Raw genomic sequence first — 23,030 nt, 5'->3', positions numbered from 1 at the left:
TATTCCTGACTGTTAGCACTGGCGAAACATTTCTAATAGCAGCTATGCACCTGCAAAGCTGCAAAAAAAAAGCAAATGAGCAGTTTTGCCTTTATGCACAGTGAGAATGAGCTAATCTTGCACCAATGTAGCAGTTAGACTTGCTATCCCAGTTGCTCTAAAGCTGTTTTTTTGAACTGCACTTGGGCCTGCGGTGTAGTGTGAAGGCATGCAGTATCGTGTTGCCCTTGAGCACACACTTGCCCAAAAGGGTGTTAAAGAGGCAATGACATTGTGTTGTGGGATAATTTTGGTCAAATGATGTGCTAAACTATACATTATAATCAAAAGTGCATGTGTCGCAGGTTAACGTGGAAGCATTATGCAGAAGTGAAAATACACTGGCAGAATCAGTGCTCATGTTTGTACGAAGGTCTGCCAAGTGGAGGAGGAGAAAATGCAAAAAAGGGTTAATAAAACTAGGTGAAGAGGTTAAAGTGTCAAGAAATGTCAGATTGTTTTTTGTTTTGTTTTTTTAACCCTTGCCATGATTGGAGCATCAAGAATGAAAGGTCAAATATAATAGTGGCAGACGGGTTCAAAGGGGGGGCCTCTGGGATATATAAGCGGGAGTTTCAAAGTGCGAGTCCGAACCACTCAGCTGCTTGTTCAGACACTTGTATTTTGAATAAATTTCATCCACATCAGACTTTGAGGACTCAGACCTTTTTCTCCCGATTGATTTGTGTTGCTGATTTTTGAGTGAAGAAGTTCACATTGGGCACTGCCGTCCGACCTTCCTGGCCTTCAGTCAGGCAGCGGTCCGCCTCGACAATCGGTGACACACTCAGCACATCTTTAAACACATAAAGCTCCTGCAAACACTGTCACATGACATATCCCTTTTTCAGAAATCTCTTCAGTGTTAGGAGACTGAATAAGCAATGTTATTTTTAAAATTTCTTCCGTGTGTGTCTGCGGTGACAGAAAGGAAGGTTCCCTGAGCCCTCTGGAGTTAAGAGCTGACAAAAAGGGGAGGTATGCAGGGGAGCAGCCTGTTCTGCACTGCACCAACCCTCGGTGCTTTCATCCTCCCCTCAACACCTCTCTGGCTTAGCAACACATATGTTCACACATAACCATGGCCGCAAATCCTTGTAAAAACTACTTTGTGGAGCATATTGGTCAACACAAAGCTGCCAGCCCCAACAAGTACAGCTGGCTCCTGGCTTTTGGTTGCCACAAATATATTAAGAACGCACCGCACACACATGCACACACACACTCCCTCTGCTTGGAGACTTGGCACTCGCCTGGGTTGATTGACAGGCGCTCTGATGTGCAGGCTACGTTTGAACTTCGCTCATTTAGATCCCCATAAGGCCAAAATCATTACTATTCTCCTTCAACCCACTTTGCATAGAAGGGCTAGGCAGGACGCTCAGCAAAATGTGCGGCAGATAAAAAATACATTTGCAGGCACTTTGAATTCCACATCAAAAAAAACATATGAGAATGAGGGAGAAAGAGAGAGCGAGAGTGAGTGAGTGAGTGTGTGTCGCGAGAGAAAGAGAGAGGGGGGGTCTCTGTTCTGATCAGGCATCTTAATGAGGGCAGAAAAATCTGCTACGCATAGTCAAGACTCCCGCCGCGCAAGAACTTACAAAAATACAAACTGGATTTGACTTAGAAAATAAAGTAATACTAAAAAAAAAAAAAGACTGTATTAACACAGGCTCCTATCCGTGAATGTCAGAGCTGCATCACATGATGCTTTAAATAATTCCTACATTGAATGTGCAAATTAATAATGCATTGTAAGAAGGCTTGCTGTATTACCATACATCCCGGAAGGGGGAGTGCTCTCCAGGCAACAATTATAAATGATCCGAAAGACAATTCAGCAAACAGAATCAGACTTGTGACTGTTTTTAAAATACATTTAAACAGTCCAATTCATTCAAGGTTCTTTTTGAATATTAATTTAAAAACTAGCTATTTTACAAGTTTAACCTAAAAAAAATAAAATAAAATATATATATATATATATATATATATATATATATATATATATATATATATATAGGAGCGGGAATCCAGAAGTAAGAAATATTCAGCTAGAAACTCTAGAAAAAGGCACAGATAAGAAAAATAAGAGTGTATCTTGTAGCTTAAATTAAATAGGTGGCCAAATCTAAATGAGGCAGCACCTGTCATGTTCAGAAACACCTACTCACTGTTTATATAAAACCTATGATATTAAGCTCCACCCTGCTGCAGGGAACCAAGTGTATCCACAGAGGAGGCAATTCTAAACCATTCAGAAAGCTTAGAGAGTACATTTACCTAGAAGAGGCTTGCTGGTATGCTAGCTGCGTGATCAAGAGTAATGCCATTTCGAATGTATTTGCAATGCCTTGACAGAGCCAGCAAGAAGCTAGCTGGAGAATGGAGAATGTTTAAAGAAAGGCTTTCTTGTACTTGGCTCTAACCATACAGATTTAATTGTTATGGTAATATGCAGAGTGAGCAAGACTTTAAAATTAAAATGCTAAATGTTTTAATGCCGGGTCATTCAATTGGATGCATTATAAAAACAACGAACCCTGTTCTTTAATAAATTACACACTGCTTAATCTAACCTTTCAATTTCAACCAAAGTGGGAGTCAAGAAAACAAAACAAAACAAAAAAAAAAAAAAACGGGATGGATTGGAAAGCCAGGAAGTGAGTACATTATCAATAAGGGAGACCAGAGAGGGAGGAATAAATAAATGGAAAGAGTGTGGAGGAATGAAAAATCTTAACAGAGGCAAAGAGAGGGGAACAAAGCCAAGTAGAGTGAAAGAGGAACAGACTGACATTAACAGAGAGGTATGAAGGGGGGGAAAAGAAAATCTAATACTGGAACAGAATTTACACCTGTTATGATCACTTAAACAAAACCACCTCCCAACCTTCCTGGTATGCTTCCATCGCCTTCTCTAATATGCAAACAGAGGTATCATCATCATGCTGAAGATGACGATAGCTTTACCAGGAGATCAGCTTGATCTGCAGTGCTGAGTCTGAGCAGGGGCTCACTCCTGCCACATACACTCTTGATCTAGACAGTAAATCTGCCAGCAGCAAAAATAGTGAGAGTTCTTCTTTGGAAACAGGAGCTAAGAATGAGCACCACGATGCCTTTAATCTCTATGTTTAATTTATGAGTGAAGGCATTGCAGTTCTTGGTGCAATATCATCGCTCGTATAGGATTTTACCACATACTGTAAACCAGGCCCAAGGGAAAAAAAAAAAAAAGAGATTTTTATTGATTTTGGCATTTGGTACGATATTTGACGGATTACAATTTGGATGAACTTCCCCAATACTGCTGCACAGTACCAAAGTAAAAACAGGTGCTGGACACACAAAAAAAATAATAATAATGGAATGTTATCCACACAAATCACTATATAATTACTAAGTTTCATTTTACAAAGACATTAGTCGGTTACACCGTATGACACGAATCAGAAGTTATTGTTAGTCCTACTCATGTGCAGTTGTCTCAAAGCCTAAAAAAGGTTTCCACCAAACACCAAAAAGGAGACAAGACATTTTCCGGTCAAACACTAGATAAGTATCATAATGAAGACGTCTGAATATCAGAAATGTAAGCCAGTCTCAATAATGCAGCTATTCATGCTTTAAATCATTTCATAGTTTACTTGCATGTTTTTCATTTGATTTTCAAAATATTTTCTTCTGTTCTGAAAGAACAGAGAAAGGAAACTTTCGTTTAGTTTGAGTTTTTTGTAAAGTTTATTAGTTTGTTAGTCATACTTAGTTTCTCCGTATGGTGTTTTTTTTTTTTTTTTCAGTGACTAATGATACTTAAATCAGCAGATGTTGATTTTTCCTTTTTGTAAATTAAACATACCTTTGTCCTGAAGCCTTTTCTGGTTAAAAGTAACCAAGTAACACCCGCACATTACATACCGGCACCCAGCAGGACGTACTGTTTCTATTCATTCATAAATATATATATTGATGGAGGGAAAAAAATTGGAGTCGTGTATCTTTTACTTTGACTTTTTTTTTTTTTTTTGCCATTCTTTGTAACCGTTTTCTAAAAGCAATTGCTCACTTCAGTCTGTGAAACAGATGTTTTATAGTGCATAAGGGGATCGTTGGCCCTCTGTGAATCTTTGATATAACAAGTCCGATACCTGGCCTGTGGTGAACCATAACAGAGAAGATGGATCACTATCTGTCACAGAGGGATTCAGATTTAGAAAATGCCATTAATCCCAAGGAGGGCAATTCATTTGCATCTTACCAGCCTTCGCAATAACACAGAATAGAGCTAAATGTAGCGTGTCAAAAGCTCCGATCAGTGCACCAGCAGACGAACAGAGGTCGGTGAAGTAGATAATAGACAGTTTGCCGTTACATGAAAATTAAGTAAAAGCCCTGTTATATCCTGTCTCCCTCTACCTTTCTTTTTTCCTAGTTTGGCATCATAACCACCCTTTTTTTATATATATATATATATATATTTTGCCTGTCTGTCCCTGAACTACTAGAATAAACGAGAACATCAAATGTCATCTGGGCAGCTCCCCAGCACACTTCTCTCTTTCACAACCTCATAAGTGGGACTGTTCAATTGAGCACCTTGAGACTGCATCTTAAACATATAAACATACAAACACTCATGCCAGCACCCCAACTCCATGAGCTGGGTACATGCTTTTGCTATTTTCAGGTACAGCCTGTTATTGAGGCCCAGCCGTGATTAAAGCATACCGCAGGGTGCTAAGCACTGCCCTCTGTGGCCTCGCCGTGAAATGATAGCCTGCTAGTCTGGTGGCTAAAAGACATAGACACCCTGTGAATCACCTGATCTGCCTCTACACTGGTTGACCTGACTGGGACCCCCTGAAGCAGCTGGGACTGATGAAGGACACCCTGAAGTGGACAACAGAATGGGATAAAGTCCCATCCTGACCAAAGCTGCCTGATTTTCATTTTGTTTTTGCTCCAACAAAGAGACAGTGAGCTTAACAAAGATTCATTTTAAGTTCTAAATACACCCAACTAGCACCTTGAAAGCTCAGTGAGACGTGATTATTTTCTAGATTCTGTCCTCATTGTCTGGCAACTTCATAGCGAAAGCAATTCCAAGTACCGTATTTTCCGCATTATAAGGCGCTACAGTAGAGGCTGGGGTTACGTTACGTTACGCGTTAATGTCCATATTCACAATATGACCAACCTTGTTCAACTGTAAACATACAAAAGAAACACGTAAAGCTCACTTTATTAGTTCATTCCTCATCTACCAATCCCTCGAATTCTTCTTCTTCAGTGTCCGAATTGAACAGCTGGGAAACGCGGCATCCAACACGCCCGGCTCCGTCTCATCAAAGTCATTAATGGAGTCAGTGTCGCTGTTGTTGTCTGGCAGTTCAGTGACAATTCCTGCCTTCCTGAAAGCTCGGACCACAGTTGAGACTGATATATCAGCCCAGGCATTTACGATCCACTGGCAGATATATATATGGATCAATATCAATATTGATCCATATATAAGGCACACCGGATTATAAGGCGCATGGTCAGCTTTTGAAAAAATTGAAGGCTCTTAGGTGCGCCTTATAGTGCGGAAAATACGGTAATCCACTGCTAATCATCAATAACTCATTGCAGCATAAATACTAATACATTATTATTAGTCAGGTGGAATAAGCCCGGCTAGCTGGGACTCCCTGAATCCATCTCATCTTCATACTGAGTTAGTGGCTCCTGGCTCCAACTCTGACTTGAAAACAATAGGAAGATTTTGGGAAAATGTGCTTATTCTAGATCACAGATTCACTGCTTTCAGTCTGTATAATAAACCAAGCTGAAGAGCTGCTAACTCCAGAGACATATTCACTATAAAGACTAGAATAATAATTTGGCGTTTCCCCATCTTGTTTCAGTGCAGGTTAATATAATTAAATTTTAATGGTTAATTGCAACAGTCTACACACATAGAAAAGACAGAAACACACTAGTTGGCTTCCCTGGTGCAGAGTGCAAATGAAGGGAGAGCCACATTTTTCCCCACATACGGCTACTCAAAAGTATCTCACGATCCTACATAAACCCCAAAAAATTAAAGCAAGGGAGCTCTCTGCCTTTCTCCCCTTGAGGAAGATTCTTTGAAGCTCAGCTGTGCAGCTTCAGTTTGGTCTTTCCACCCTACCACCATCACACGTGACTTTCTCTGCATCATTCCCTCCTTTCTACCCAGTGACATTTTTTTTTCCTGTGTAACAGTGATTTTAGAGTGCATAAATACAGCACATTTGGGGGTGAACGAGTATGCAGCATGCTCAGTATGTCGTGTGCATGATTCAGCTACAGGTGGTCGGTGGCCCTCGGCCAGGCTGCTCCTCCCCTCTGCATGAGTGAAGTAAAGACAGGTGACCTTGCAGCTTGTGAAGTCTTGCAAAGCACAAACTTCAGAGAGCAATGACTGGTTACAACGGCTGATAAAGAGAAGGGAGATAGACAGAAATGGAGATGGGGGATGAGGGGAAGAGCCAGCTGCCACTCTGTAGATTAGAACTGAAAGCAGGGCTCTCTCTCTCTCTCTCTCTCTCTCTCTCTCTCTCTCTCTCTGAGCTTGCCTTTGAACCGTGTTTATGCCTGCTGGAGTTGGCGATTGGCTGAAAAAACAGAGTGCGCACTGCAGACTTCGGCAATTCTCTCAGCACAGGATTTAAAATTTGACATATTAATTCTCACAGTTTCTTGAAAATAAACTAAACCTCGTCACGTCGGCAGCCTCTTCACAAAGCACCGTGGCTGGATTTGGTCTCCGAACTACATTTATAACCACCACAATGAAAATAATTATCTGGAATCAAATTTTTGTATCACTCTGCCATTAATAACAGGGACATTTGTGTTTCAAGTTTGGGAACATCATGATGAATTTCAAAATTAGCATTGATGCGTTCACAGCCATCAAATCTGCAGGCTTTGCAACACAACATGTCCCTGGATTCCAGTCCCATAAAAGTCATTATTGCTGACTTACAGTGGAGCAAGGCAACAACTGGCAAAACCAGCAACTATAAAATAGGCTATAAAATGAGTTTAAAATGTTGCCAAGTACCAGAGTACACCAGCACTGCTCAGGGATGTAAATTATGTGATTTAAAGACACCTACAACTAATCCAAGGGGGATTATAAAAACACGTTTGAACAAGGGAGCGATACAGAATAAAGTGCAAAGCAATGTATAGAGAGCTGAGTGCAGGTGCTAACAGCGGGACATGGGTACGCACACAGAGAACAAAGCTCCCGCAGAGATGTTTGTGCAAGTGGACGAGTAAATATAAAGTTGTATGAAAGAGAAGGGGGAAAGCAACTCACTCCATCATTGATGCTGGTATGGAGCAGCAGTCCTGTATCGCAGTGAGCGGAGAGGTGAGGTGAGCGGTGTACGAGGCTTCCACCACCTGTTTGTTCCTGTTCACCACATCCAGGTAGCGGTTGAATTTCTCCCGAATCTTCTTGGCCAACTGCACAATCAAACACAGACATGTTAATTTGACAATGATTAGTCCTGGCATCTATATTGATCTGTTTTTTTTTTTTTGTTGTTGGTTTTTTTTTTAAACATACATTCAGTTTAAACTTGTGAACTGTTATATATCTGCAAAGCGGACAAAGAAAACTTTTAAGTTTCCAGGCTGAAGGGGACATTATCTAGCACATGGTCAGCCTAAAACTAAAGCATCACATGTAATATCCCACCTAAAACTACATCATCTAGACCCCCCCCCCCCCCCCCCCAAATTAGCACAATGCACATCTTTATATATACACACCAGTATTCTTGTAGCAGATGAGACTGCAAATAAACACACAGTCAGCTGGATTAATACTGTTCATGCACACACTCACACAAATATATATGTGCCCACACACACATGCAGAGTTAATATTCACAAGTGATGCTAAACAACACCAAAAATGGCCACACCTCAGGCTGCACTAAGTGTGATATACATCAATGTTAAAACCAGAGCAGGATGATGTATCCTCGGGGATGGAGTACATTACCTGCTCTCTCGCACAGTGAAACTTTCATCATATTAATGAAAAAAAAACAACACAAAGTTTCAACCCAAGAATGGAGGTTGGGAAGCCAGAACATTTGTGGAATAGAATATTTGCATCACAATGTTTTATAACAATGCACTGAGTCCTAGAATTTTCTCTCTTGTATGTTGCATCTCTATATATTTGGTGTTGATCTTGCACAAAAAGCTGTCAACTGTCGCAGGAGAGTTACAGAAAAAAAGAGAAAATCAAGTAGGTGGACCCTAAAAAGCTCTAATAAGTTTCAAATTCTGCTTGAGTATAATTCATATTTAAGAAGCGTAGCAACCAGGAAGCATGGAAGGGGACATTGGAGTTTCTCAACAAAGGCAGAACAGCTAATTCAGCTGTGTTTAATGAGACCCTTAATGCAAGCCTGTGGACATGCATACATTATGCAATGTCTCTCCTCCTCTGAAGGACTAGGTTCTCGCTGAGCACACATCTCAGTGTTCCTTCAAAATGAGGCTCCAGCTCCTCCAGGGAAACTTTTTGAAAATTTTGAAAATGCTTTAAAAAGGATATAATAATAATAATAATAATAATAATGTAATGACTATTATGAGGACTTCACACCCAGTCAAATCTGAGGTAGGACGTGTGTGTAATCTGATATAGATCTCAGAAATGCTTCAAGAATAGATTCACATTTTTCAGGGGTGTCTTATAAGCTGTTTCAATTTCTGTATGGACAATTAATTAGTTGTTTGTTGTTTTTGTTTTGTTTTTTTTTGTCCTACTCTCGCTCATCTTGTTCATTGAGGCCATTAAAATAGTAAGAATGCTCCTTTCAATGTCATCCACTCGTACTGACTTCAAGGGTTTGCACCTGGTTTGGACAAAGCACTGAATGGCCCGGTTCCAGATCACATATCCCAAAAGCTCCCCCTTCAACATTAAAGATTCTCAAGGTCATATATCAGCTGTTTCCTCTAAACTCCATAGTGTGCATGCTGGTTTTTCTTGGCTCAAATTGAAGCAGAGGTGAGACCATTCTGATCATGCACACACAAGGACATATGTTTCTTGCAAGCAACATATTTTGCATTTTAGGAATTGCAACCCTTAGGTGTTGTTCTAATTTACTGGCTTAGTAAGTCATTAATGGACAAAAATGTCCACCTCGAAAATCCGTTATATGTGTATCTGCAGATACAAATAGAGTCTGAAGAGTTCGCATTTACAGCATTTTTTTTTCTTAATGGTTTTCAATTGGGACTTATAGGGTAGTAAATTTTAAATCTGATACTGCAGTAAAATTAATATGCATCAAAAGCAATGTTGGTGCTGATCATTAACATATCCGGGGCTGTGCTATCTCACCAAAAAAAATTTATTCCGTTTGCATTAAGTATTTGGGAAATAAATAATAATTTGGAAATAATTGCGCTAACAGCCGACAATCTGGAAAGACAAACAAAAAGGGATGAGAAATTTACTGCATGCCATCCGTAACATGAATTATTATTGTTAAACTGCCCGTTTGCAAGGTGTTCACTTATTTTACGAGACATCTCCGTAAAAGCCAAAAACAAAGAAACTTGGCTTGCTTGCTTACAAAAGTCAGGAAATGCCACTATGAAATGCCACCCTACACATCTGCTGCAGGGAAAAACATCCATGTGGGAAATTTAAGGAACTTGCAGCTCTTTACTTCCTGGTCAGCAGTTTCGGCAGCGACTTCTGGTGCACTGTTACTGAGACAGCGCTGCGACATGGATGTAATACTGCAATTTCAATTAAAAATGGCCCCCTCCAATTAATGCAACACTTGGCAGAAAATAGCTGTTTTCATGATTTTTCAGAAGAGTTATCTTTGAAGCGAGGACACACAAAACTAAAACATTGAAGAAACACAGATAAATAAAAGATTAAAGAAACATTAAAAATGAATGTGTCAAATTCTTCTTCAGACTACAAAAAAATAAAAATACCAAAAACTGGAGGAGATTTATCATGACAGTGGTCTGGATATGTTACTTTCCTAGCCGTGCTGAATTTAGGGGGGGAAAAAAAAAAAAAAACACACAAAAAAAACAGCTTATTTCCACGGTAACTGGACCCCTTTTGTTCACATCCCATAATTACTAGTGCCTGTAAAAGGGTTGTGATTCAAGCCAGGGAGGGAGAAAATGTACGGCAACCCACTGACCACTTGCACACCTCATCAGCCGTCCGCTATTTCTATTTGGTGTTTAACAGAAGCCAGAGGCACGGCCCCCCCCCACCCCCCCTCACACACACACACACACACACACACACACACACACACACACACACACACACCAAGACTTTAACATGTGTACTGCCACACACAGACTTAAAACTTAAACACACAAACTTTGCAGACGGTCAAACACAGCGCTGTCCATGTGCAGCAGTGTGACAATTAGCCGCAGTGGACTTTGAATTAAAAAGAGGAAAAAGGACCAGTGTTCAGCTTGGCAGTTGTTCCATAGCAGGGGGAGAGGGCTGGACAGACAGAGGGTGAAAGTAAGGCTCAAACTTTTAACAGTGACTTAAGAGAAACCAGAAACTTTCACCTTTGCAAGTTAAAGCTTAGGTTACAGTCTACCACTGTGCAACCAAAGGCCAACTGTTGCTTCGCAGATTAACCACATGCACCAACACACAGGGATCCTCTCCCCATTATCTAACCCATCCAACCAGTTTGGAGGGTTGGCAGCAGCTGGTGGGCTTAATTGGTGGGCTGGTGTTAAAAGATTCACTGCAGTCATGGTCACTGGCAGTGGTCTTTCTTTGGACTGCAGGTTAATAATGGATGTAGAATGGATGAAGCTCTGTTCCACTTAAGAGCCTCTGGCATGGTAAAGACTTAACTATATATACACTCACCGGCCACTTTATTAGGTACACCTGTCCAACTGCTTGTTAACAGTTAATTTCGAATCAGCCAATCACATGGCGGCAACTCAGTGCATTTAGGCATGTAGATATGGTCAAGACAATCTCCTGCAGTTCAAACCGAGCATCAGTATGGGGAAGAAAGGTGATTTGAGTGACTTTGAACGTGGCATGGTTGTTGGTGCCAGAAGGGCTGGTCTGAGTATTTCAGAAACTGCTGATCTACTGGAATTTTCACGCACAACCATCTCTAGGGTTTACAGAGAATGGTCCGAAAAAGAAAAAATATCCAGTGAGCGGCAGTTCTGTGGGCGGAAATGTCTTGTTGATGCCAGAGGTCAGAGGAGAATGGCCAGACTGGTTCGAGCTGATAGAAAGGCAACAGTGACTCAAATAACCACCCGTTACAACCAAGGTAGGCAGAAGAGCATCTCTGAACGCACAGTACGTTGAACTTTGAGGCAGATGGGCTACAGCAGCAGAAGACCACACCGGGTGCCACTCCTTTCAGCTAAAACCAGGAAACTGAGGCTACAATTTGCACAAGCTCATGGAAATTGGACAATAGAAGATTGGAAAAACGTTGCCTGGTCTGATGAGTCTCGATTTCTGCTGCGACATTCGGATGGTAGGGTCAGAATTTGGCGTCAACAACATGAAAGCATGGATCCATCCTGCCTTGTATCAACGGTTCAGGCTGGTGGTGGTGGTGTAATGGTGTGGGGAATATTTTCTTGGCACTCTTTGGGCCCCTTGGTACCAATTGAGCATCGTTGCAACGCCACAGCCTACCTGAGTATTGTTGCTGACCATGTCCATCCCTTTATGACCACAATGTACCCAACTTCTGATGGCTACTTTCAGCAGGATAATGTGCCATGTCATAAAGCTGGAATCATCTCAGACTGGTTTCTTGAACATGACAATGAGTTCACTGTACTCAAATGGCCTCCACAGTCACCAGATCTCAATCCAATAGAGCATCTTTGGGATGTGGTGGAACGGGAGATTCGCATCATGGATGTGCAGCCGACAAATCTGCGGCAACTGTGTGATGCCATCATTTCAATATGGACCAAACTCTCTGAGAAATGCTTCCAGCACCTTGTTGAATCTATGCCACGAAGAATTGAGGCAGTTCTGAAGGCAAAAGGGGGTCCAACCCGTTACTAGCATGGTGTACCTAATAAAGTGGCCGGTGAGTGTATGTCCTTCTTGTCATTAGGTGCCTTTATTACTAAATTAATTCATTTCCATTGCTCTGAATAATTGGCATAATCCAAATGTAGGTTTGTCCAGAAGACGATGACCACATGTTTTATCAGCCTGCCCCCCCAAAATCATACAAATGGAAATACCTACTGCGTACAAGTCATGGAAACCTGCAGCTGTTTACAATTGTAGCTGCATGTCTTAAAATTTGACCTGAAGACTGTGGACTGTTTGTTTATAGTGTTAATCGAAGTCGACGAGAATAACTGACATGAATTTGGACTTATTTCTGCTGTGATGATATTGGTGCGGTTATACAGCTAATAAAACAGACCGCGAAAGTGGTGTGATAATCAAAATTTTATCTTTGAGCTGAATTGAAGCATTTGTGGCTGTCCTTTTCCTTACATTTCTTAAATGTCACTGTGCGAAGGATGCATGTGCCTAAGCCACGGCCAGCGGAGGAGGACACTGACATGCAATTCAGATTTTAAAACCTACCGTTGGGCTTTCCAGACGTAGTTAAGACAAGTGGCATTGTTTCTCCAGAAGTGTTTTAGTTAACATTATTAAAAGAATTTGAGTAAACAGACACAGATTGTTACATGTCCACCTATTAATAAAAATAATCAGGTAAAGCCATAATGAGACCAAACCATGACAAAAATGGATTATATGAGAGAAATAAAACTGGATCTATCAAAGGTCTTTTTTACAATTTTGCCCTGTGCTACTTTACGTGAGGTGCAATGAAAACAACTCACTGTGAGGTTACACAATGCAGCATTGTACACATGTGGACAATAAAATTGGGGGGGAGAGCACTGCAGCCACTGGCCTTAATTTACAATGTACACTGACGGTGCACGTGAGTGAGCGCAACAGGCAGAGAGCATTCCTAGAACAGTCAAGAACAGGCTCAAAGAGAGACAGAGAGAGGAAGGGCTCATGTCATTAGAGAGGGTGAGATGTCTGTGTGGCTGACTGAATAATGAATTTCCAGAGCAGAAGCTCATCCAAGAAGGCCATAGGCTCCTTTCAGTAGCTCCTTGGCTTCTCTCCCTGCTGTTCCCAACCCTCTCTTTCTCTGCAAATACACTCCTAATTGAGTCTCCCCTTGGCTCAGCGACACAGCCCCTCTGCCCAGGGAGAACAAGCAAGTCAGCTCTGCCAAAGCTGTCATCTGAATTATTTGGTGCCTGCCTCACAAGGGTTATGGACAGAATCTATGGGTGCTTTCCATGAGCTGCCCCTGAATATAGAATCCTTAAACTGCGACAGCCCCCTTTGCCCTGGGATTTTGATTTACTAAAATACATTCAAGCAAATGGATTGCTATTCTAAATCAAAGGACAATCTGAATTCATGTATTGACATGTATGGATCCATTGGTGCGCTCAGCCATGGGAGACATGTCAACAAACGCCAACCTGTTTATTAGTTCGCTGTTTACTGTCATTCTCCCCGTATCCCCGATGCCTGAGTGCACACGTGCGCCCGCGCACACAGACACACAAGCAAGCAAGCATGATGGCCTTGACAACTGATTTCTTCCCAAAAGGCTTATCATAAATGCTGATACAGGATTCAGTGTCATTTAAAACTATCTCCTGATTCTTGGTGCTGTTATGTTAATTTCCAAAAAGATACCATTCTATCCTTCCAAGCCCTCTTATTCTGTCCAAATGCAACTCCGCACTCATGAGCAAAGGGGAGAAAAAGAGACAAGAGCACAGATGAGTGGAAAAACAGAACTTCAAAGCCAATAAGACAGCTGCAGTAGAATTTTAACAAACCCCATGTTTTGCCTCTGATGGCAAGTGTGTCAGTGTGTGCGTTCGATGTTGAACTGAAAACTAAACGAGCCCACAAACAGACATCATCGCTGCCACATGCAAGCACGGGCGGATACAGGTACGCACACATACACACGGGGAAGTAGAAGCCTTTGTTACTCACCTGCTGCACTTCTGTCTCGCCGTTTGATGTCTTCTCGGTGTACACAAACGAGTTGAAAATCCTCTGTAGAGAGACAGAGAGGGAATGAAGCAGAGGCAGTGAGGAACACTGAAGATGTAGATCCAATAACTGAAAGCCATCACCTGAAGACAAGTAATGTAAGAATTTGTTTGCATAGGTTGATTTGGGTTTCAGGTGTTGTTGAGCAGAGAGCTTTGTTACTACCATGCTGAAACATCACCTACAAAAGCAGCCTCCCTATGAGAATTTACCAACTATTGCATTAATAGTCCAATTCAGCCAACTCTTTTAATTAGGGAGTGCCCATTCTGAAATCAAGATCATGATAGACTGCGAGTGTAGACAGCGAAATGCTGTCAACACCACCGCCAAAACATACACAACATAAATGCGATCCTCATTTGGGGCTTGCGTACAGATGTGAAAGTTACACAGACGTGATCGCCTTTGGTTTTACAGAACACTGTGGTTCCATTATCATGGAATTCCCAGCCCTAACTATGAGCCCCCTTTAACCTCCCATAAGGATACTAGGGCACTGCTGATGCCGCAACCCCCCCAGTAACTGAGGCCTCTGATGGGCTGTGCTGTAACTACTGTCTACCCATTTCCTGAATTCAGGGAACATCTGTAAATTTTAACATCTATTGTTAGTCTGCGTGTTAAGTATTCAGGGGCCATCATTGGGGGGGGGGGGGGGGGGGTACTCTGATGGGCTTCTTTGCATGGGCCCCCCACAGTCTACCATTAACATAACCACTAAAAACAATCAGAATTGCCCTTATTGTCATTATACATAGTACAACGAAATTGGGGCCACCACTATCAATGCAAGAAGATTGGAAAAGTAAGATAAATAAATAAAACAAACAAACCTAGAAAAGTATCAGAATGAAAACGTCTGAATATCAGAAATTCAAAACATCTGAAACTATAAAAAAATATCAAAATGTAGGACATTTGAGATGTAGAGCATATCTACAATATATACAATGTACAGAGAAAAACTCAGTGACTGCCTGAGTTGAGGAGAGTTACAGCTTTGGGAAAGAAGCTGTTCCTGAGTCTGTTTGTCTTGGTCTTAATATTTCTGTAGCGCCTCCCTGAGGGCAACAGGTTGAACAGAATGGAGCCAGGATGAGAGCTGTGCTACTGGACCTTTACAATGGCTGGTTTTTATTTGGAAAAACAGGAGATTGTGATGTTAATAATAAAAGTGATGATAATAATAACAACAATAATAATAATAATAATAATAATAATAATAATAATAATAATAATAATAATAATAATAATAATAATAATAATATAGTATCATCTATAGCATCATAGCATACACTGAACAGGATGTAAAATATGTTAAAAGACTCTTTTTGATATATTTGGTGGTGGTTAATATTGTTGTGGCTGACGTTGTATTAAGACTTGGCCTAACCAACAGTTAAGTGACTTAAGTCTCCATCTTGATCGTAGTGTAATGAATAAGGCCGACATTACCATCACTACTGCATTTCTCCGTGCCGACAGGTGCAGAGCCATTCTATTGAGATAATGATAAACCTGTTTATCTCACAACCACTAACACACAGACCCAGACAGCATGGTCCTGACATTTCCACCAGTTTCTAGGCTTGGGAGGAAAGTGCCTCACAGGTCTCAGTCTGGAGATCATCCATAATATAAAAAGTGATGACTTTCATTAGCTTGAATCACAAGGTGATGCTAAATTTCCCAATTAAACCCAGACTGAAGTATTCTAAACTCCTCGATTTATATTTTTAAGTGAATGAGACGCAGAGCAGTACATTAAGGCATGGAGGAATTTAGTCCTGGTGTGACCTCAGCGCTCAGAGAGCAGCAAGAACACTTTCAGGCAAAGAGGTGTGCGAAAGTGGAATTGCTCTGACGCTGACAGACAGACACACACACACACACACACACACAGTAGCTATGGAGTAAAACCAATGTTTGTGTCTGGGCAGCAGGTAGGCAGGTAATTCACTGTAAGGAGTCCCACTGCTCAAAAAGCCTTAAATTGCCTGCCTCCATGCCACAACCATATCCTGCTGCCTGTTCACAGCTTTTGTTAGTCACATTCCGGAGGACACCAATTACCCACAACGCACCACATTAAACTAACCTGGTGGTTGAGCACTTCAGACCATTATTGTCTGCTCCTGGGTACAGCTTACCACCATTAAACAGATCTCTACTAGGGGCTGACAAAGCTGTGAAAAGTTTCTTTGGTGTCAAAGGGCAATACCAGAGGAGCCTGAGTACTAAGCCTTATAGTCATAATTTTATATCTTATATACTGTAGCCAGTATACTGATTAACTGTCCGGACTCCGGAACAGGGTTTAATTTGCTAGAATTTCTAAAATTCATTCATTCATTCATCCTCGCAGGTGCTGGAGCCAATCGTAGCTCACTCTGGGTGAGGGTGGGGTCACCCTGGACAGGTCACCAGTCCATCACAGAGACAGACAGAGACCAACAACCACTCACACTCACACTCAGACCTACGGACAGTTTAGTGTCAGCAGTTAACCCAAACATGATGTCTTTGGATGGCGGGAGGAAACCCACGCAGCCACAGGGAGAACATTCAAACTCACAAGAAGGCTCCAGGCCCCCGGAATCGAACCTGCGAACCTCCTGCTGTGGGGCAACAGCACTAGCCACTATGCTGCCATGCTGTCCGTGGAATAAAATACTTGGGCAAATAACCCAGTTATGATTAAAGTTTGTCATGGGCTAGGAAGTGGCTGAATGTGAAAATTTCCCCACTGAGGAATTGATGATTATTCTATGACAGAACAGACATTGTCAGGGGTGTTAAACATCGTCTGCCAAACAAAAACTGATCTATTTGCTAGTCTTTCTTCGCATTTGTGTGTTTATATTCTCACCCTTACAAACTACTTCTTTTATCATAGGAAATGTTTTTGTGGAAGAGGCCAAACTAAATCAAATGATAGGTTGGAATCTTAGTAGTGATGGGATTTTCCCTTTTTATAATCCAAGTGAATGGAAATATCGTGTTGGCCTTTGTTTAAAAAAAAAAATATATATATATATATCATGGGGATGTCAACTTCCAGGTTGGCCTACAAAAACAGGTCATCCATGCACAACTCTGCAAGCATGTAGCTAACTGTCGAACTCGCTCTTCAAGAGCATGCTTACTTTTAATCCAGGCTGTCTAGATGGAGTCAACAGCCCTTATGATTGTTTTTGTACATGTTGCATTCATTTTACGCACCGTGTGACAGAAGAGTAACAGTAGAGTGCTATACAAACAATTTCACTATGTTATCATTGCACAGGCGGAAACGCAGCTGCATATTTCACCGCTAAGGTATTTGCAAAGTGCAAAACCAAGGCTAGAAAGTCTACTATTCCAAAGCTTTCTTTGTGGAAAATACAGAAGGTCCAAGATGTGGAACTATCAAATAAACACCAACAAGCACAAACAAACAGACCTGCCACTACTAAGCAGGAATCATGTGTCATGTGTCCAAACACTACAGTGACAACAGAGGGAAGGTCGGGCGCACTCAAGTGGAGCAATACTCCGTCTCCTTTGGACCAGCTATTTTGAAAAACGGGGAACAAATTCTTGGTGGAGAGAAAGCTCCTGTTGTTGATTAGCCACAGGTTAGCTGTCTTTCCCCCAGCACCTCGAGAGTTTGTTGTTGGAGCTGCTCTGCGGTTTTCACAGCTATGGAGCAGCCAGGGAGGAATGCTCCACTCTGAAACCTGAGAGGCCTGAGGCTGGCTGGGCCACCGTGGGCTTGTGGCCTCTCCTGACCCATAATCAAACACCCAAATGTACACAGACACATACAAACCATTTTACACAGTATCAGAAACGCACTTCCCAGGATACCTCGCTGCTTCCTCCTCTTGGTAGTGTTGGGAAAAGACAAATATCGCAAACACCCAAAGTTGCCAAAAACAAACATTCAAATTGTTCTGCTGATACTCAGCGCACAGACATGCAGTGGCAAAATCTTGTTTTATGAATATGTCTTAGGCTCCAAAAAAAAAAAAAAAAAACAAAAAAAAAAAAAAACAAAAAAAAACAACAACAACAATGTATTTGTTTTTGCAAATGCTGCATTGGAGAAACTTCTTACATAACGATACATATTTAGTCTCTTGCATCTATAATGTGCCTACTTGCCTACTCTTATTGTATATTGTTTCACCTGAACGTTCTGTTTGAATGCTCTTTCAGGAGCATGACAACAACAATTTCTCCCCAAGGATCAATAAAGCAATTCTGATTCTGAACTCTACAGGAAACATCATCAAATACGGCATCAAACCATTTTCACTTTACTTGTCTAGAGCTCATATCCAGCGGAGGGAAGGGAACATTTTGTTATTGGTTAAATTAGGATCACTTCATTCATTGTGCCAAAATTATGCCAACCAGCCAGCCCGTCCCACTTAGACTGCGCTGTTAATGTAGATGTGACTGCAATGTCATGTAGATACCTTAGCTCAAGCATTCCTCAACCTCCGGTCTTGTAGTCGGATACAGTGGCTCTTTCCAAGCTCGGACGTAACATGTTAACATTGACTCCGCAGCAAACTTACAAATAACCCTAATAACTTCAGTGTAATAAAAGGATAAGAATAACATAAAAATGCACACGTGAAAATCCTGCAGCTGCCTCACTCACAAAATATACACATTTTGCTTAAATAGACACTATCAGTAGCTTCACAAATCATTTGGCATTTTTTTTATTTTTTTTTAATTAAAATTATTTTGTATGTTGAGAGCAAACACTGTGGCAATTTTCTCTAATGACTGATGACAGTTCTTTAATAATGCAAAACCAGTCTTGTTTCCGATGCCTCATTTATCTTTGCACCATAAAATACACATTTTGCAGACAAACTGGCTAAACTCACAGGGGTTGCATTCAAACTCCGTCCAGTGATCACAGGGCATCCGCCTTTGTCTCATTAGGCCAGTTTTTTAATCCATCCACCCTGGGGTTAATCCGATCCACAGATGAGTGGTTCACAGGAATGACTAAACCTCAGTGGAAGCTCAGACTGCATGTTACAAAGATAACAACCAGAAAGTGTGTGTGTTTTTTTAGACCCTGCAGTCTACTGTAATTTCAGAAAGGTTTTCATTGTATTATATCAAAACCACCTCGGCATTACAACTCTTTTCAGTTTTATCCAGATTTATGATTGCCCATGCTTCTTTGTCTCCAGTTTTAAGTTATGATAATAATTAAGGTAAAGCAGAATTACTCATTACAAAAAGATATTCACAATCAGTTGGTTTTAAAGTGGTCAGTTTGAATTTCATTGTCTGCTGTTAAGTGTTGTTGCACCATTGATGTATTTAATCTCTCAAAATTACTCATGATTCATTTAAACATTTCGCATCCTCTTTTCAACCTATTTTAGCAGTTGACCGATGGCGAGATCACAGGAAGTCACTACATATATATATATATATGGCAACCATTTAATTGGGCCTGCGTCTTCAGCCCTTCTGTCAGGCTCTTGTGGGGATACCATAAACTACTCCAAGAGGCCCTTCTGCTTTTAAGTGACTCTTTTGTTCCCAGTGGGGCATTGTGTAAAAGCCAGACCCAGACTGGCCCAAGGACATAGATACTGAGAGACATCCGTGTATGTTTTGCGGGAATGCAAGTGGAGAAAAGAGAAAAATTTGGCCAGAAAAAGATGCACGGTCAGGGCAGGAGAGAAAGAAGAGGCAAGCATGAGAAAGGATGAAAAAATAAAAGGCAGAAAAGAAGAAGTGGAGGCCAACTGCAGTGGCTCCAGATTGGAGACACGAGCCACAACAACTTGTAATTGGACTGGAAACCATTCGCACAAAACCTGCACCCATACACACACACCAACTCTGTCTTCAGGGCTCGCTGATCAGTGGTCCAATGTTTCATCTGCGAACAGATGCACATCGCTGCAACAGCGCTTGTATGCCTGTGTATGTGTTTTGTTTTTTGGTGTGTATGCCTCTGTGAGAAAGCAATAGCAAATATGCGCCAACTGCAAATCAAATGTGGACTATGTATAAGAAAACGTGCACAGGCGTACTAGGTGTGTGTGTAGCTCATACCCTGCTTATCTCGCTGTAAGAAATAAGAAATTAATGTCCATGTCTTTCTTTCTCACTCTCATACTCATACATACACACACACACACCAGCAGTGTAGGTGTTTTTGAGCTGTAGGGCTTCAGAGATTGGTTTCCATACAACTGACAGATAAAAGCCTAAAGCCCAGGGGACAGTAACTGCTGCTTCCTCCATGCTGCTGGTATACAGCCCCCTCCAACCACCATTGCTTTTACTCTCTCCCTCCCTTCTCCCAGCCAAGTCTTCACTCATTGCACTACAAAAGGATGGACTTGGGGATACGCACATCTTGTGATGTGTGTGTGCATGCTTTTTCCTAGACCCATCCACCAGCCTTACCCTCCCTGCTCTTTTTTCTTTTTTCCTCAACACTACAAAGCAGAGTCAAGAAACAGACACCTGGGAGAGGAAAGAACGATGGAAAAAGATGTGGAGTGCAATTTCTGAATTTTCACCATACCACAAAAATAAAAGTCTGAAATAATTGCACCTGCGGTTTAGAGCTCCATAGTACGAATCTGTATTCATCCAATTTCTATAGGGATAAACCTGACAGTTCAAAAGTTCATTCACTTAAAAAGGGATTTATAGCGTTTCCTGTCAATCATAACAATACAAGCTCAGCTCAGTTAGGGATCAGACAACAGACACTCCTCAGTGGTGTAATTTGGGCTTAAACAAATGAACTCTATTGACTTTATGGCTTCAATGTCTTGTTGTTGTCAACCACCAGCCCAAAAACCACAATATGATAAAATTCAATAATAACTGAAAAAGTCTAAGATTTGAAAATATTCTGTATTAGTCTCGATTTCTTACTTCAAATAGAGCTGCGGTAAGGAATTGATTATTTGATCGTAATAGTTGCAGATTATTATTCTGTCAATTACTGATTGTTTCAGCTGAAGATAAGTCGATAAAATGTCAGTGTGTTCATAATGTGTTTTCTGCGCTCACCCCAAATGTCCAAAACCATTAGTCCGACTTTAGATTTAGCCAGCCTTCCTATTAGTTTTACTGCACAAAGCATAGCACATTTCATGTAGATTTAAATTTTACGAAATTAATCAAAACTCATCAAGTCTGTGACCGTGGCTCCATTAAAAACAAGGAATAAAAGGGAGAGGGGTTGAGCAGGAAGAGACACATCAAATCTGAATCTCAAAATGTCTCTATAATGGCCATAGTGAAGCCAAACCCTTGCTAATTAAGTGCGTCTCTGTTTCAACCCAGTGGAGCAGGTTGGCTAATTAAATGACTGGCTGTTAGTGTCTGCCAACTGCTTACTGCTACATTTAGAGGGTGCTTGGGGTCAATTTAATTTGCTTGAATAACTAACGGACAACCTGAGGCAATGGCTCCAAAGCCTCAGCCCACACACTGTGTCAGAGGAGGCAATGTGCGGTCGCACACAGCTTTCCAGTCAAAGAGCTGAAAGCTCATATTTGGTTTTGCTTCACATGCTCAGTTCTCGTATGTGTGTACGTGTACATGCTTGAGAATGTTTCTCTGCACTTGAAAAAGAAGCACAAAGGTGGAGGATGCTATCACATGCATTAATGAGCCAGAGTGATCACATATTTAAACCAGATTGTCTTTTATGTGTAATAGTATTCTAAAAAGGTTCACATCCGACCTTTCAGAGCTTTCTAACTGACTATAGTTGTGGGCCTGTGCAATGAAAATAAAATTAAATAAAATAAACAAACAAACAAACACAAACAAACAACTATTCCAGGCCTAAAGATTGCCGGAAATTTGCAAAAGACATAAAGCATGTGGCAGTTTATCGAGTCTTGCACTGTGGAAGTGTCACTCAAACAATGCTTGGTTCATCACTATGTTTTAATCACCTAACCAGCATTTAACCAATCATTTCACCTTTGTAGTTTGAGATGTTTAACTCCTTTCAGTATTTAAAATTCTTGGGGGGAATCATCTACAGATGGTGTAAATATCATTCACACGAAATACATACCAGTCAGCAAATAGCTCTAACTGGGCTGTATCATTGCTCTCGCTCCATGATTTTAACCAAGGTCTCTTCCAGTTCAAAGCAGATGGAGACAGAAGCCTGACAGCTATCGGGTGCTGTGGTCCTAAAATAACAAGACCCTCTTTTGTCCAAACAGCTTCAGGCCCGAGAGAGAGAGAGAGAGCGTCAACATCATGCAGATCCCAACAACCGCCCTACTACCCCCTGCACCTACCCGAGAGGGTTTCAGTCTCAGCCTGGGATGTTTGCTCTCCCTCCACACCAGACAGCATATAATGTTTTCCACATGTGAGGGGGAAAAAAGGAAGGGAATGAAGGGTGGAGGAGAGAATATGGGCGCAAAAGGGGGGAAAAGAGACAAATGTGGAAAAGCAGGGTGGGGTCAGATGAGAGTAGCAGAGAGAAGACGGATAGAAAAGCCATGGTTTGGTAGTAACTCCACGGCAGACTAAGGCTTCATGTTCATTTGGTTTGTTTGTTTTTTATTGGTTTTTAGCATTTAGTGTGGATAGCAGTATGAAAAATGTATGTTCAAACCGCATCCAACTCTTTAAAAAGTAATCTTTGCATCAATTCTTATCTCTCCAATTAATTTGCTTGACAAAAGCAATATTAGCATTGCGCTCCTTAAAGGCCCGCCCCCCCCCCACTAAGAGCCAACTTCCGGCAGTATCAAATCCTTCTCTTACTGGTTAGAAGTTCTGAATG

The 23,030-nt window shown here is 41.3% G+C and overlaps 1 protein-coding gene across 1 annotated transcript in view; it reads right to left on the bottom strand.

Moving 5' to 3' along the window:
- cachd1 (cache domain containing 1) overlaps positions 1-23,030 on the bottom strand; it is a 73,148-nt gene that overhangs the window by 30,575 nt on the left and 19,543 nt on the right. Inside the window, exons 2-3 of the mRNA XM_029500690.1 lie at positions 14,165-14,227; positions 7,397-7,545 (exon numbers count right to left, since the gene is read on the bottom strand). Of these exons, the coding sequence (XP_029356550.1) occupies positions 7,397-7,545; positions 14,165-14,227 (212 nt within the window). The remainder of the gene's footprint in view (positions 1-7,396; positions 7,546-14,164; positions 14,228-23,030) is intronic.

Source organism: Echeneis naucrates, chromosome 4, assembly GCF_900963305.1.
Source record: "Echeneis naucrates chromosome 4, fEcheNa1.1, whole genome shotgun sequence".
NCBI lineage: Eukaryota > Metazoa > Chordata > Actinopteri > Carangiformes > Echeneidae > Echeneis > Echeneis naucrates.
This window is presented reverse-complemented; position numbering and strand designations above follow the sequence as displayed.